The sequence below is a fragment of the Pleurodeles waltl genome, chromosome 8 (genome assembly GCF_031143425.1).
Source record: "Pleurodeles waltl isolate 20211129_DDA chromosome 8, aPleWal1.hap1.20221129, whole genome shotgun sequence".
Taxonomy (NCBI): Eukaryota; Metazoa; Chordata; class Amphibia; order Caudata; family Salamandridae; genus Pleurodeles; species Pleurodeles waltl.
The window spans coordinates 51,889,256-51,905,499 of NC_090447.1; the positions used below are offsets into that span (position 1 = coordinate 51,889,256).

The 16,244-nt window shown below is 44.5% G+C and overlaps 1 protein-coding gene across 1 annotated transcript; it reads right to left on the reverse strand.

Moving 5' to 3' along the window:
• Positions 1–1,356: 1,356 nt before the first annotated feature.
• LOC138249386 (olfactory receptor 52K2-like) lies at positions 1,357–7,731 on the reverse strand. The gene is made up of 2 exons (XM_069203345.1): positions 7,531–7,731; positions 1,357–2,325 (listed from the first exon to the last, which is right to left on the reverse strand). Exons 1-2 carry the CDS (start codon positions 7,729–7,731, stop codon positions 1,357–1,359), a joined length of 1,170 nt encoding a protein of 389 aa, XP_069059446.1.
• Positions 7,732–16,244: the final 8,513 nt, after the last annotated feature.

A 16,244-nucleotide genomic window follows, 5' to 3' on the forward strand; every position in this document is an offset into this window, starting at 1 on the left:
TAAATATACCTGTGTCTGCTTATATATCTGAATCTGACCCTTTGAGTCTTATTTCGTTGGAAAAGCAAATGAAACACCAGGCTGTGCCTTTCCATACCTTAACAAACATGTTAAAACACAATGACCTTCACCTTCAAGTCCCACAGTGCCTCATCCCTTGGAATGATGTACTGGAGTACCACCTCTGCACACATATTACAATAGACATGCAATATAATACAAATAGTCAGGAAATGAAGTATTACATCTTATGATGTAGAAAAGAATAAATGGATGCTTTGTGGGTAATGGACTAAACCCTGGATTTCAATGCTTCAAATGGAAGTGTCTCTTCTTATACCCTTTACATGTGTGAGTGCCTATATCTTGTCATCCTTTAATATCTGTGGACATGTTGGGAAATTCGTTTTGGGACTATCTAAACCTTGAGCATTGTGTTGATGCTGATCACCAGTCACAAAATCTCCAATCAAATCTGTGGTACCCAGAAAGAACAGGTTTTACCTGCTATGAATGTATGAATGGCCATGTTACCATAAAGTTGGTGTCTTCAGTTGTGGCTGAACCCTGTTTAATAAACCAACAACAGATTCTTCAAAGTTCCCAGTTTAGGCATATTTTAATTGTTCAGTACTTAGGGGGTCATTCTGACTCCCGCCGGGCGCGGTCACCGCGCGCCCGGCGGGAGCCGCCAAAATACCGTACCGCGGTCGGAAGACCGCGGCGGGTATTTTGAGTTTTCCCCTGGGCTGGCGGGCGGCCTTCAAAAGGCCGCCCGCCAGCCCAGGGGAAAACGACCTTCCCACCATAAAGCCGGCTCGTAATCGAGCCGGCGGAGTGGGAAGGTGCGACGGGTGCTACTGCACCCGTCGCGTATTTCACTGTCTGCTATGCAGACAGTGAAATACAAGCGGGGCCCTCTTACGGGGGCCCCTGCAGTGCCCATGCCATTGGCATGGGCACTGCAGGGGCCCCCAGGGGCCCCGCGACACCACCTACCGCCATCCTGTTCCTGGCGGGCGAACCGCCAGGAACAGGATGGCGGTAGGGGGTGTCAGAATCCCCAAGGCGGCGCAGCATGCTGCGCCGCCTTGGAGGATTCTGACAGGCAGCGGAAAACCGGCGGGAGACCGCCGGTTTTCCTGCACTGACCGCGGCCAAAGCGCTGCGGTCAGAATGCCCTAAGGGGCACCGCCAGGCTGTTGGCGGTGCTCCCGTGGTCATTCGCCCTGGCGTTTTTTACCGCCAGGGTTAGAATGACCACCTTAATGTTTTAGGAATGAGTTATCATGTTAAGTTAACCTACATGCTGTAAATATATTAATATTTTCAAAGTTGACAGTGAAGTCACATTTTCTACAGTCTCTGGTGATGTATCTGTAAAGTAAGCTTCTTGAGACCCTGGCGAATTTCCTTCATCCTAATCCCAAATGCTATTGGATTTAACAGTGGTGGAACCAGTCCAATTAGGAGAGTAGATGTGGTTTGGATATACAATGGGGCGTTGGTATCGAACATGTATACCAGAAATGAGAAAATGCATGCTGACACAAAGAAGCCGATGATGATGATGTGGGTGCTGCAGGTATTAAAGGCCTTCTTTCGAGCTTCAGAGGAGGCAAGGCTTAGCACCACACGGAGGATGAAAAGGTATGATAATCCAATTAGACCACAGTCTGCCACTGTGTGTATGCAAACCAGTGCAAGCATAAATATATTATTAGGTGTCCTGTCTCCACAGGAAAGTTTTATGACAGCTAAGTGTTCGCAGAAAGAATTGGGGACTATATTTGACATGCAGTATGGCATCCATATTGTGAGATAAGGCATAGTGCTTAGGAAGATCATGTTCCGGGTAAATAGGATCAATGCCGATTTAAGTATGAATGAATTGGTGATGATCGAAGGGTATCTGAGAGGATGGCATATGGCAGCGTAGCGATCATAAGACATCAACATGAAGAGAGATACCTCCACGCTTTCAATGCCAAAAAACAGAAACATTTGCATGAGGCATGCATCAGCGCTGATTGTGTAGGATTCAAACCACAGGATGGCAAGGACTTTTGGAATCACTGAGCCAGATAACATGAGATCCACCACACCCAGCACAGCGATGTAGATGAACATGGTCTTATGGAGGTTCCTTTCTGCGACAATGATTGTGATCAAAGTGCAGTTGGCTACACATGAGAAAGAGTACCAGACGGTCAAGGGAATGGCCAACCACAACGCCTTATCTTCGATCCAGGATAATCCTAGCAGGAGAAACTCTGAAGGCATAGATGTTGAGACATTAGCGGGACACTTGCACATTTTCAAAAACTGCATGACAAAAATATTTTATTTTAGAATGCAGAACATAATATAACTAATCTATTAACTGCTATATTTCAAAGAGTTTAGTACTTCAATTGTTTCTCACCTTAAGATGATGATCGTTAGGATATGTTTCGATTATAACTTTCTTGTGATGCATTCCCCCAAATTTACAAAATTACTGTAAATGCATATCTTTAAATCTCTGCAATAGACAGTTATCGAAAATTGTGTTATTTAAAAATTGTCTCTCACAGAAATAGAAACTCTCTGTCCTTCCAACCCCTCAATTTGTTGCTATTCACCACAACATCTGCCTGAAATCCCACTCCGGCTATAGCTGTCTGTTTTTCTCTACGTCTCACTGTGCTCATCCTTTCTCATCTGCATAAGCTTGGAGGTCCCAGGCTTCTTCCTTGGGTCTAATCTGCCACCTTCCCCAGTATCATTCAGCTAATCTTGCTATTGTAGTATGATACATGATATTCCGTGTCAGAGGAGATGCGTTGTGGTCCTCTTCTTTCCACTGTGACCACAACTGGCTTTTCACTGGCACTGGTCTTCCTGGCATGCTGTGGTTCTTTCTCATCGTCTTGCCTACTTTCCTTTTTACCATGCCTGGGGACCTTTCCTCTCCTATCTGGGCACACCCCAGACTCCTACACCTCTAGAAACTCACTTCTTTTGAGGCTTCCATCTTTGAGGTATTTCACTAAGTTGCTTATCATCATCTAAGCATTTTATGTCCTCTACTTCTCCAATAAGCTCCAACTCCACAATGTCACCTATATCCTTAGTTTCAATTTGGTTACTTTCTTTGTTTCTTTATGAGCCCAGAAAAGTTTCCAATAATTTCAATAGAATGTTGATAGCTTGATATACGATGATGGACTGGAATGCGGCCCCTAATGATTGCCATTACTGACATGGATGACAATAAATCAAGCATTCCATCCATCACCTGTTGTTCTTTTATCTGACACCCTTAGTGTGATGGGTAAGCACAGACGTATTCCCCATGCTCACTGTGCCACAGGACACACGCTAGGCCCTTCTGTCAAGCCACAAATAAGGCAAAACGTATATGGAGGTGCTTGTGGTCCCTTCCGGAAAGGGGCTCACCTGGCAACATGGGATGGACTGTTCGCATGAGATGAAAGGTCAGTACTGATAAGGTGGGCCTGTGTCTGGAGCAGCACGGTGGGTGCAGAACGATGGACTGGAATGTGGTCAACCGATCATTGGTGACTGAGATTAATTCAAGTATTGCATTCATCACCTTGTTTCTGTTTCAGTTGATGCTCTAGGTGCAATGGGTAAGCACATACATTTTCCCCGTGCTCACTGTACCACAGGGCCCAAGCTCTACCCTCCTGCAAGCCCCCAATAGGGTGAAATCTAATGGGCTTTGTTTGTGGTCCCTTCTGGAGGGGCCCTCGCCTGGCAGTTGAGGACAGACTGTTTCCAGGAGGAGCAGGGTCTACACTGATTTGTATAAAGCGGGCCTTTTTCTGGAGTGGCATGATGGGAAAAAAATGATGGACTGGAATGTGGCTGAATGATCCTGAATGGCTGAAAATAATTCAAGCATTCCCTCCATCACCTTGTTGTTGTGATTGACCATGGAGACATGATAAACCTGTTCAGTAAACAGGAACAAAGAATGTAAGATTTTCAAATGCCAAAAGCAGATTTTCGAGTCATGATTGACTGTTTTTTAAAGACAGTTAAGCAGCTTAGTCTAAATTACCAGAAGCAGCAAAGGGTCAGTGGCATTTGATCATCATTTCAGGTCAAGCCAGAGACATCATAGGTGAGGCCTGCAAGGAGGCAGATAGCAGCTCTGCTTTGTTTGGATTTAATTCCATAGTAGGTGGACATCCACCATTGAATAATCCTTAGAGAAATTGACATGGTGCATTGGTCTTTTGACAGACAGGATGCAGAGTTAGACAATAGGACAACCAGCTGTGTATCATCCGGGTACATAGATAACAAGACTCCATAATCCACCAACAGTTTTGCAAGGGGCAGCACACAGCTGATCTTAAACAGACCAGAGGGGTATTAGGGCAAGGGCAAAGTGGGCTCTGGGGCAGGTCCCCAGCCTTATAGTGGGGCCTTTATTGAGTCAGCTCTGTTCGGCAGAGAGTCCTGCCCTGATGACCTTGAGTAATTCCTAAACAAATTGTTTCAAGTACCTTTTCCTTTAATTTATTTTTAATGTGGGTGAATAGAAGCTTGAATGAATAGAAGCTTTATTCGGTATGAGAAAATTCATCCATTACAACACATAATCACCAAAACATTGTAAAAATACCAATAAAAACCATGTATAATAAAAGCACCCATCATAAAAACAAGTACATATAATTATATATATATATATATATATATATATATATATATATATATATATATATGAATAAAAAACAGAAAACATAAACATAAAAACATAAAAACTGGAGAAGAAATAAGTAAAATCATTCTGAAAATTCAACATTTTTGCGCCAAGTAGTAGCTCCCTTCAGGAATGATCCCAAGCCCTTCCATACCAGTACATCTGAGGCCATTTGCAGCCACATGAAAGCAGGACGGTATTGTACAAAACCCTTGGGCCTAAGGAGCGGTAGTAGAAATCGGGTTCTAAATGGTGCATAAAAGACACAGAACAGTGTAAAATGGATCAAGGTCTGATGGGACGCCCCATCACAGGGGCAGGGTCTAATACAATTCTCCCCATATTGACCTAGGGGGAAGCACAAATTACTTCTAATGATCCCCAAGCGGAATCGAGTTATGAGTGACCTTTCCCTCACATCCTTGATTTCTGAGAGATATCGCTCCGGACCCACCCACATCTTTAGCATAGTAAATTCCCTCATCGATTTTTTCCTTAGAGCCTCCCCCTCCCTCTTGGTCTCCTGTATTCTCTGACAGTTATCCTTGACCCATTTCTTATCATAGCTAGTCAGGTCCTCGGGATGATCAAACAATTCAGGCCGCCCCAGGTCATGTGCCATCTTCCTTATGTGCGACAACCAGGGAATATGCTTTACATTGTCACAGGCCAAACAATCCCTTAGGATATCCCTATTAAGAGAGGCATGTTCGTTACTCCAAATTGAAATCCATAACAAAAGAGGAGCCAGCTGGGTAGTGTCCTGTACATACTCAAGGTCCAGTTCCAGGTGAAGGCAAAATCCAGGAATATTTTGTCCAACACCCAGAAGCCTTCTACAGAAATGATTTTCTTCCACCATAAGGGTTCGGGTATCCCTAAACCCCCACAGTGCTGAACCATACAGAAGGACAGGTAGGCATTTCCGCCTATAGATTTCAAGCAGGGGTTTGATAGGTTTACTACCTACCCTAGCCGCAAAGTCAAAGGATGCACCAACTGTTGCATGAAAAAGCACAATCCTTTTAGCAATACAGGGTTTCCAAGATCCTTTCTCATCAAAAATGACCCCTAAGTATGGGTACTCATGGACTCTGCTAATAATTTGATCCTCCACCCTTAGCTCCCCCACCCTACTCATAGGTTTACCAGAAACCATAAAGTGCGACTTCTTAAAATTGACCTCCAGTCCCAAAGCTGACATAAAAACGACATAAGCTCTAACTAATACACGGAGACCATTCATTGTGCGGGCCATAAGGACCGCGTCATCCGCATACGTCAGCCCAGGGATATCAATACCCTTCACCTTCGGGACATCCCTGCAGTGTTCAATCAGAAAATCTGACAGTCCATTTGTGTATAGAAGGAAGAAGGTAGGGGCCAAGACACACCCCTGGCGCACACCCCTTGAAAGCTTGAAAGCCTCCGAGCATTCCCCATTTGGGCCCACCCTCACGTTTGCAACTGTCCGTGTATGGAGATATCGGAGAAGCTCTACAATATTAGGGTCCAACCCTGACTGAATTAGCCTCTCCCATAATAAAGACTGTTTCACTTTATCAAAAGCACAGCTAAGGTCCATAAAAGCAAGATAAAGGGTACCTTTCCTGGCCTGCGTGTATTTGTTGATTATCATCAGTAAATTAAGACACTGTTCTTGCGTGCTGAGGCCTTCTCTGAAGCCATACTGTTCCCGACTTAAAATATAATTTCCTGTCATCCAGGCCTCCAGACGGCCTAAGATAATCCGTCCCAGAATCTTCACAGAGGAATCCAACAGTGAGATAGGGCGATAAGACTTAGGATCATTTCGATCACCCTTTTTAAACACTGGGACTATGCATGCCAATCTCCAAGAGGCAGGAATGCCCACAGTAACGGCTGCATTGAGAACATTTAGGAGAATGGGTGCCCATAACTGAGGGTTAGCTTTATATAGGTCCATCGGGATTGAGTCCGGGCCCGGTGCTTTATTATGCGCACAAATTCTGTATTGCATCAAAAACCTCCTGTAGTGAGAATCTGATTGCTAGGTTAGGAGCCACATCATACACATTTTCCCGCATATTTCTTAGGGGGGTGCCCTCAAATATATTACAGAAATGTGTTACCCAGGCTTCCGGGGCAATTTTACAACCAAGGCCCTCAGAGGTTTCTGTTTCAAACGAACCTCTATTCACCACCTTCCAAAACAGGCCGGGGTCTTTCAAAGCTGTAGCACGCTCTAACTCTTCCCAGGCTTTATCTTTATATTTTAGCTTGCTATCCCTCAGGGTCCTTTTATACCTTAATCTGACTTCTTTTACGAGAACCCAATCTCTAGGGTGAGTCTTGGTAGCCATCTTTAAATTTGCCCTTGCATCATAGCAGGCTTTGTCGTACCAGCCACATTTACGTTTATTAGGGTGGTTGCCTACTAAAAAGAGACAGTCTCTGACAGCTGCAAAAACTACTGTTATCGCATCTATAACAGTCGTGGGATTTGGCGCTTCTGTCAGGAGTATTTCCATAAATAGATGTAGGTTATCCCCCACAACCCTTCCCACAACTTTTTGGGGGTCTACTTGTTTCCACCCAAGCCGCCTACCCTGGTCCTTTGTCACCACCGTTACAGGCCTGCCTCGTCCTAGTGAGCGTAGGGCCCCAGGGAGTTTAAAGGACAATATAAGGGGATTATGATCGCTAAAACACTCCCCTAACACTTTACCCCCAATCACCAAGTCTCTCATAGGAGGGGACACAAAAATATAGTCGATGGTGGATCCAGACCCTCTTCCGACATAGGTTGGAAGTTGGTGAGTGCCTACTGCTTCAATATCATAGAAATTCAAGAGGCCCATCTCCTCGAGTTCCTTTAGTAGATCTCTGCCTCTCGAGTCCAGCGGACCCTGCGCTGAATAGACCTCAAAGTCACGGATGAAGGGATTAACCTCAGTACTGGACCGGCCCAACTTGGCTTTAAAGTCCCCGGAGATGATGGCACGAAATTCCAATCCCACCTTCTCCATTCTATATTTCATAATCTTAAGAATGGAGAACAGGGCCCCAATTTGGCACCCCGTACCCCACACAGCATTGTAAAAGTTGACCAATAATACATTAAAATGATTGGAGAAGAGTACCCATACCAGCAATATACCTTGATGGTTACAGTTAATTTGGAAAGCACCCACTATCTTAGAGAGGCGAATTTGAGTGACCAGGCCACCTTTCGAGCGACCACCAAGAGACTGTACAGCTGGAATTGCATATCTATCATACCCATCCCACACAGCCAGTCCCACCGACCAAGTTTCCTGAAGCATGATAACAACATAGTTAGCCACACACCCAACCCATGCTTGATCAGATAACTTAGCGTCATAGCCCGCAATATTCCATGAGATAAGATTAAACTGTGGGGGCACCTCTTCTTGTATAGCCAGTGCCTTGGCGCATTGTCAATCAACCCCTTCCAGGGATAGGTTGCTATTTATTCTTCTACTATATGCCTGCAGGCTGAATTGTCCCAGGGGGAGATTCCTACCAGATCCAGAAGAGACCCCAGTACACACTCGCATGTGATCATAAAAATAGCCCAAGGGAACCATACCCATAGAACTGGCACTAGAGACAGGAGAGCAATAGCTAGAGAGAAGTCCTTTAGTCAGGGCGGGATATCTGACATTTATAATAATACAGTCGCCCTTCCCCATCTTATTTTTAGGACCGACCCACCCAATTCTTCTGGCAAACAGAATATCCTTGAAGTCCTTACATGAAAAATCACAATTTTTGCTCAGCCAATGTCCAGCCTTATTTATGAGTTGGTTTGTAGACTCAGTTGCCCCCTGGAGCAGGCACATTCGTCAGCACTACCACATAAGGGACACACGCAGGGGGGAGATCCAAACAGGCCGGGGTCGGCCTGGCCATTGGCTGGTTCAGATTGTCATTTCCAAACAGCAGTTGGCCACCCCCTCCAGCTGCCACAGAAACCGTATAAGTCTGTCTGCTGCAGCTAACCATATTGACTGACCTCTCTGTTCTCGATGAAGAGGTTGGTACAGTCGGAGCAGTTTCAGCACAGGCACCCTGACCCTCAGTATTTACAGTATTCACCAAAAGGTAAGAAGATTTTTCCATGGGCCCTAAGGGTCCTGCGGCTACCTCTGGGAAGGACAACTCCTTACTGGCGCAGGGATGCCTCGACGAAGCCACACCTCTACCTACACCCTGGCTTCCTTGACCTTCTTGCGCACAAAACAGGGATACTGTTTTTTCTATGGCAGATAGTTTCGCCACCACGGGAGACAAAAGCTCCTGAATAATCTCCCGAGATTTTGGCAGTATATTAGTTGTATCGTGCCCCAAGTGCTGACAGGGTGAAAAATCACTGCTTGCATCCTTAGGGAGCTCCAGGAGAGGTGTTTTAGTCTTTGGTATCAGTTTTTTTAAGGCTTTTTTTTTCCTCGGGGGAGGGCTACAATTTTCCACAGGACAGGCCGGGGGAGAAGGCAATAGAAGTCTTTTACTTCTTCTGGAGGGGCCATGGCCCTCAGGATCCTCTGTTGACTCTATTGGCTCAGCCTGGAGAGGCTCAGCATCAGCCATACCAGCACCTTGTCCCAACCCCAGATAGTCTACCTCCACATCCGCGGCCTCACAAGGGCCATTATCTGTTGGGGCCTGGTGCCAATCTTCCAATTCCATGGATAGCCTCCTCTCTGCCAAATCAATTTCTTTTGTAACAACCCCAATGGCTCTTGCCAGAAAGGAGTCTAATGTGGTGGCGCCATAACCCTGTCTGCTACTGCCACCACCCCTCCCCTGTGGCCCAGATAGGGCTCCTTTTTTCCTGCCCATATTAAAAATGCTGAGAACAATGCAGGAGCATGGCAACAAACAAGATAGTACTCAATAGGCTTTTAAAAGTTCACTAAAAGCAAAGAGAAACTCCAAAATATGTACCAGAAATTAAAAGTAGAATTGAGCAGTTACTCCTTACTGTAAACGGAAGAGGGGTGGCCCAGCCCAGCCTCTTTCGGACGAAGAAGGGCGCAGGACGGGCCCGCCGTTGGCCCGGGCGCCGCCCGCACGCGTCCCGCGAGGCGGGAGCGCTGCCAAAGTTTTAAAGGGCTCCTGCCCGAAGGAAACTGCCTCCGCCTCCTGCTGCTTCCCGCGCTGTGCTGTGCGCGTCCCGCGAGGCGGGAGTGCTGCCAAAGTTTTAAAGGGCTCCTGCCCGAAGGAAACTGCCTCCGCCTCCTGCCGCCTCCCGCGCTGTGCTGTGCGCGTCCCGCGAGGCGGGAGCGCTGCCAAAGTTTTAAAGGGCTCCTGCCCGAAGGAAACTGCCTCCGCCTCCTGCCGCCTCCCGGGCTGTGCTGTGATGTGTGAGAGTCTGTTACATTGTGCAGAGAAATACTGTGTTAATGTTTCATGCAACATCCATAAAATAAGTTTCTTTTAGATCAAAACAGGATCTCAAATATGGCAAGTGGGAGACTGTCACAGAGTTTATTTGCAGTAATATTAGTGAGCTGTTGCTGTGTTAAATATTGAAAACATAGGTAAATTTTACTCAATATTAGATGTTAACACATTTAGAATTTGGACAGCGTGCCTGTGCGCTGTCAGTGACCTAGCCAAAGAGGGCATGAAAGAGCTGAAAATGGATTATAAATTCAAAACTGTTCCATACAGGGGCCCCCAAAATACAATTGGCCCAGGGCCACCAAAATACTTAAGAAGTCCATGAAACAGACGTGGCAAGAGTATGTAATCTTGCAGAATGGTGTGGCTGGGATTTCCTGGCTATGCTCTTAATGGAGAAAAAGCTATGGTCTATTTTTGATCTTTTAAAAATGAGGCTAGCCAATCAGCAACTTTGCCCATAATACCTATGTCAGAAAATCAAGAAAACATGATTGCATTTTGTAGGATATTGAATAAGGACCAGTGTGCCAACCCCAATTAGGCAGAAATCATCATTGGCAGAGAGCACAACCAGTTCATGGAACCTACCCAGGCAGAAATCTGCCCAGAAAATACTCAAAATAAAATTGAATTACACATCTTCTGAAATCTACAAATAGGAAATCTTCTCTTGAATTTTGCCAAGAAAGGAGCGCAAGGGAAAGGGTCTGTAAATAATCAACTTTCAGGATCAAAATTAACCTTTTTTAGTAGAGCCTTAACAATGTATGGGGCATATTTATAATCCCCTAGTGCCACCTTGCACCACGTTAACGTCATTATTGTTTACGTTTACGTGAGGCCCAACGAGGCCGAAATCCCTGCGTCATATTTACAAAGTGGCGCAATGCATGCATTGCACCACTCTGTAACCCTTTGTTCTACATTATGCCTGCACCAGGCATAATGTATGCAAAGGGTCATTCCCCCATTAGGGGAGCTGGAAAAATGGCACAAGGAAATCTAAGAGATTTTCCTTGTGCCATTTTTTACAGCACTTTTAATGCCTGCTCAGAGCAGGCATTAGAAGGGGGCTTCCATTATTCAGAATGGGCCTCTATGTACTCTACAGGAGTAGCTCCAACAGTTTGGTACTACTCCTGCAGAGTACATCAATAGTATCACATTGAATGACGCTATTGCTCCCTACCCTGCACCATGGTGCGCCGTATTTTAAATACGGCGCACACATGGTGGCGGCAAGGGGGAGGTAAGGGGCGCAGGGAAAGTGGCGCTGCACTTGGTGCAGCGCCACTTTCCATAAATCTGCCCCCGTTTCTTAGCTCAAAGAGACAAGTCCTTTGTTCTAACAAGGTATTACAACTATTAAAAATACATTTTGTCTCATTAGCATACGCTTTTTCATCCACCTGGCCTGACATACATAGGGCCTAATTTACAAGAACTGACACATCGGCATTGTTGCGTCAGATTTCTTGCCCTGGCTAAAAATGCCCTAACGAAGCGGTAGATGTGCTGTATTTACAATACAGAGATCCATGGCACACATTTTCACAAATGCATCTGAAATGCTGACGCATCTGTTGCCGCTAAAGTGACGCATTGCTGGAGTTGCATTTTAAAACCGATTAAACTGCAGCAATGCTTCAGAACACAGAGGAGAGTCCTATGTTGAAATCTGTTCATCAATCCTTATGCCTGGTCTGAGCAGGCATAAGGATTTTGACGCAGTCAAGGTGCAGAGTTACGCAGTGAAAAGTTGTAAATTTCACTACACCAACTCTGTGTGGCTTTTAACGTAGGATCGCTTACCCTGCATACATTATACTTGGTGCAGGTATAATGTGATGCAGGCCTCTACGAAGTGGGGAGAACCGATTGTTCCACCTCTGTGTCAAAAAAATGACGCAACAGCAGCGCAAGCCCCTTGTAAATGAAGCCCCTAGTCTAGAGTGCCAGAAGCACGCATTGAATGTATGACTGTAAGATGTCATTGATCAGTGATTGATTGCACTTTGGTGAGTTTACAGAGAAGATCAGCTATTATAGAAGTATTTGTTAAACAATCGGGCTTAGCTATACTTTCAGTATCCATCTATGCTCTAATTTTGTGCATTTTGCTCTTAAAAAAATGATGCAAATTTTTCATGGACTGGCTGGAGTGCACATTACAGGCGATTGACATCTTATAATAATGTAAAATTTTATATGGAAAGTCTACAAACGTTTATTCTCTGCTCAGAACAATATGATCTCTTTCCGAGACAAAATTTCATCAAACACCAGCATTCTGTCTTAAGAACCTGGTTGTAGTTTCTCCTCCAAGTACGTTCTAATTTCCTTAAATGCAATTTAGTTTCCTGTAAGTTCTCTGTATACCAAAGTTGGTGAACTTTAGTCTTGAACATAAGTTCTAGAGAGGAATATATCTTGGATTTTAGTTAAGGATGCATTTAGATTGTCGAGCTATTCCTCTGGAGTGGCTGCTGTCTGCACCTGATTGACAGGGATATAAATCTGAGCCATCATGTCAACAATCAATTCGGGTGGCCTGCCCCTGTCTCAGTAGCTTGTTTACTTTCAAATCTTTCAGTAAGTGGAATTTTGAATAGAAGAACCATGTGGTCTGTAAGAAATAGGGTTACTGGTTGAGGGAGGTGAAAGCTCCAGTCAGGCAACAGCCATAAGCCTTGTCAGGGTGAACCACAAAAGCCACCAAGTTACCTCTTGCTTAACCCTCTGGTAGCTTGGCACAAAAAGCTGTCAGGCTTAACTTAAAAGCAATGTGTAAAATATTTATGCAGCACACAAACAGTAATAAAGTAAAAACACAAGACAAGAAAAATCCCAAACCTATTTAGGAACATAGAGTACATTGTATGAAATAAAATTATACCAGAACGGCAATAATCTAATCAGTAGGTCTGGAGATATACAAGTTTAAAATCTTTGAAAGAAATGCTGCCTAAAAGCACAGTGTCACTGTCGGTCTAGCTGCGCTAGATCGGGAAAAAGTCAACTGTTTAGGCAGATTGTGACGGAACGCAGGCCAGATACAGGGATCAGGTTAGTCCTGGTGAAATAGTTACCTTCTGAAAGTCCGGCGCGAAGAGTTCCGTTTAGGGTGGAGGAGGCAGCAAGGAGAAGGGAGAGCATTGTGGATGATCATTTCTGTAGCGCGACGAGCAGGCAGATCGGCACAGCCTGTCATCACTGCAGAGCAAAGAGCCGGTTGGGTGTCATGAACAGTCGTTGCTGGAGCTTCACGTTGGAGGTCACTGTTGGCTGTCATAGTTGTAGCACGAAGTGAAGATCTCACGTTGCTGGTCATCCCTGGCACTATAGCGTGAAGAGTTGAGTTTGCCAGAGCTTTGTGGTGGTGGTCATTGTGGGTGGTAGAGACTTAGCAGGAATGAGCCTGTTTGCTGTCATGAAGATCCCAAAACTTCAAGATTTCACCTTTTATCCTAGGAGGAGCTCAGCTGTTGCCAACCAACTGTCCAGGACCTAGCGATCAGGAACTCACTCCATCATAGTCCAGCAGGGCTCAGGCAGGTCCAGTTGCAGGTCCAGGCAGGTCCAGTACAGCAGATCATCCTTTCAACCCTTCATCCTAGGCTAAACTGAGTGACTCTAAGGGTCAGCTGGCTGGTCTCCTGTCTGCGCTACAGGGATAAAACAAACTCAGTTTAGCCTGGGATGAAGGGGTGAAGGGATGAAGGAAGCAGGTCCAGTCTTCCTCCTCAGTCAGCAAGACAGTCTCCAAGGAGCAGGCCAGTCCACCAGTAACACAGGGCAGTCCTCTTGAGGTAGGGTAGTCCCTTTTCTAAGGACAAGTGAGGAGTACCAATGGAAGTAATGGAGAAGTTTTACAATCGTGATGAGAGGCCTGCACTCCAAACATGTGTTAAAAAGCCAGGTGCCGGGCAGGACATTAGTAGGGTAGTTGCTGTATTAGGCAGAATAAATACTCAAAAATGCCCCAATGCGAGTGTTCAATGAGTGATAGCAAGGGAGCCAATTGACTTCCAATAGTACTGCAGTGCAGTGGTACACCAGAAAGTAGAATAAATGGATATTGTCAGTGCATGGGTTATTTTAAGTCTAGAGCTGCAGTAGCAAGGCAAGCTAAACAACTTCAAGGGATCCTGCAAATGCTCGACGGTGGAATCCCAAAGGCAGGGTTAAAATAAAAGCATCAGGAAGGAAAAACTGACAATGTTCTGGATGGGTTCTGATGATGAAGGAGGAGATGATGTACTTATCATAGGCAGTGGCTATTAAGGATTTGGTGACACAGAGATATTTTATTATTTGTGTGTTATCTTATTGTGTTGAGTTTGTTTACTGGTTGATTTTGGTGACTTCTGTAAGAAATGTGATAGTTGCGATGAGATGAACATAGATTTGTGCAGTACTTGACAACCTGGAAAAGGGATTTGCTTTCTTCATGCATCTGAAGTGTAGGTTTCAGAGAGCAGATGGAGTTGGCAGGGGTGGTGCTGTGTTTCCTGTCCTTGCACATTGTTAGAGTATTAAGTAGACATCAGGGCTTCAGGAACAGAATCCACCTTATTTGATTTTATGCATGCATTGCTTGTTAGTGTTAAGTTAATTTATGTACCAGGGAGGTCATGGTTTAGGCTTGCCTTTTTGAGACATGAGGGGTATATCTATTAGGGCTTCATGTACACTCTATGGTTTTACAAGGAATAAGCTGATTTTCACATAATTTAGGGTGGAAGGACCATATCGCCTCTTCACAAGATAAGGCACTGGTATCAATTGTGGGCTAAGTAAATGTGACAAATGATATGTGGGGCCATCTCTTCGACTGCCACTGCGGGCTTATCAAGTTATGGTAAGATTGCAGTTCATGTATGGGTTGGTGGTGATGGATCTAGAGAGGTATAAAGAGCTGGGACCTGGAAGAAGGAAGTTCCCTAAAAAGGCGACTCTGCCTCCCATCCTCTACCATTGGCGCAGGTGGTTAGAGTAGAGACAGGTTTATAAGGGTGGACACAGATTGCTTGTGTATAGATATTAAAATTCTGGACGAGAATTGATAGGGCAGGAATTGTGAAATTCCTGGAAGAAGTATGAAATTTACCCCTATTTGGAAAAGATCCCAAACATTAAGATGCGCTAAAGTGTACTAAGGTTTCAGTTTGGAAAAAACTTAGTTTTTCTGTCAGGGAATCAGGAGGTTCTGCAAAATGAAGAGGAAATCTGCCAATGTGGTCTTAATGTGAATATGAATTCTCTCCTTATCCTGGTTGACTGTTTCTGGTTTTTACCCCAACGGATGAAGTACCTAAAGCCTATTTAAAAAAAATATGATATTAGAGATAGGGGACAAGCGATTGACCTATTGATGGACATGAGATTTTTAGATGTGTGTGATTTTTATTTTCCGTGGGTACATCATTGAAAGACAAAAATGTGATTTATTTACCAGGTTGAAGGAGAAAAATTATTTCATATAGCAGGGTTTTGTATATTGTGGATTTATATAGTTGGGACATGTTTTATTGTATTTTATGGTACAGTATTCAATTGTGCGTATTGAAGTTTTTGACAAAGTGTCTTAGTAGTGTTTTTGTGTGATAACGTGTTTTAGCAGTGTTTTCAAGCCATGGCCTAAATAAACAAGTTTTTAAACAGCAACAGTGATAGTGTGGGCTGGAAATTAGGTGTTTTGTGGGGTGTTCCTGATGGGAGTTTCTTCAATGAGAATGTTATGATTTATGTTTTTTTGGTTGCCAAATGTGCAGGGGTATTGATGCTGATAATGCTAAATATGATTGTAGTATTACACTTGTATAGTGAGATAGAGCATTGGCAGGTCAAGAGGTGCTGAGAGGCATAGGTGGTGCATATTTTCTTTGCAGTAATTGCTGCAACTGGTGGTTTGTAAATCAGTCCAAGTCAAGTCAATGTTTATTTTGGCTAAAATAGTAAAGCCATAAAGAAACATCAAAGCATAAAAGAAATCATCAAATTAATTCTCTCTAAAACACGTTTTAAAATGCACACAAATTGCTCAGTTGGCCATACTTATCCTTAATTTAACGGCATTGAGTGGAAGACAACCCACTGCATGGTAGGT

Bases quoted from the DNA above. Each gene is read 5' to 3' on its own strand.
- LOC138249386 (XM_069203345.1), bottom strand. From the start codon at position 7,731: ATGGAGAAGGTGGGATTGGAATTTCGTGCCATCATCTCCGGGGACTTT. The intron at 2,326-7,530 runs GTAGGCACTCAC...TTTGTCATGCAG, and splicing joins ATTTCTATGATATTGAAGCA to TTTTTGAAAATGTGCAAGTG.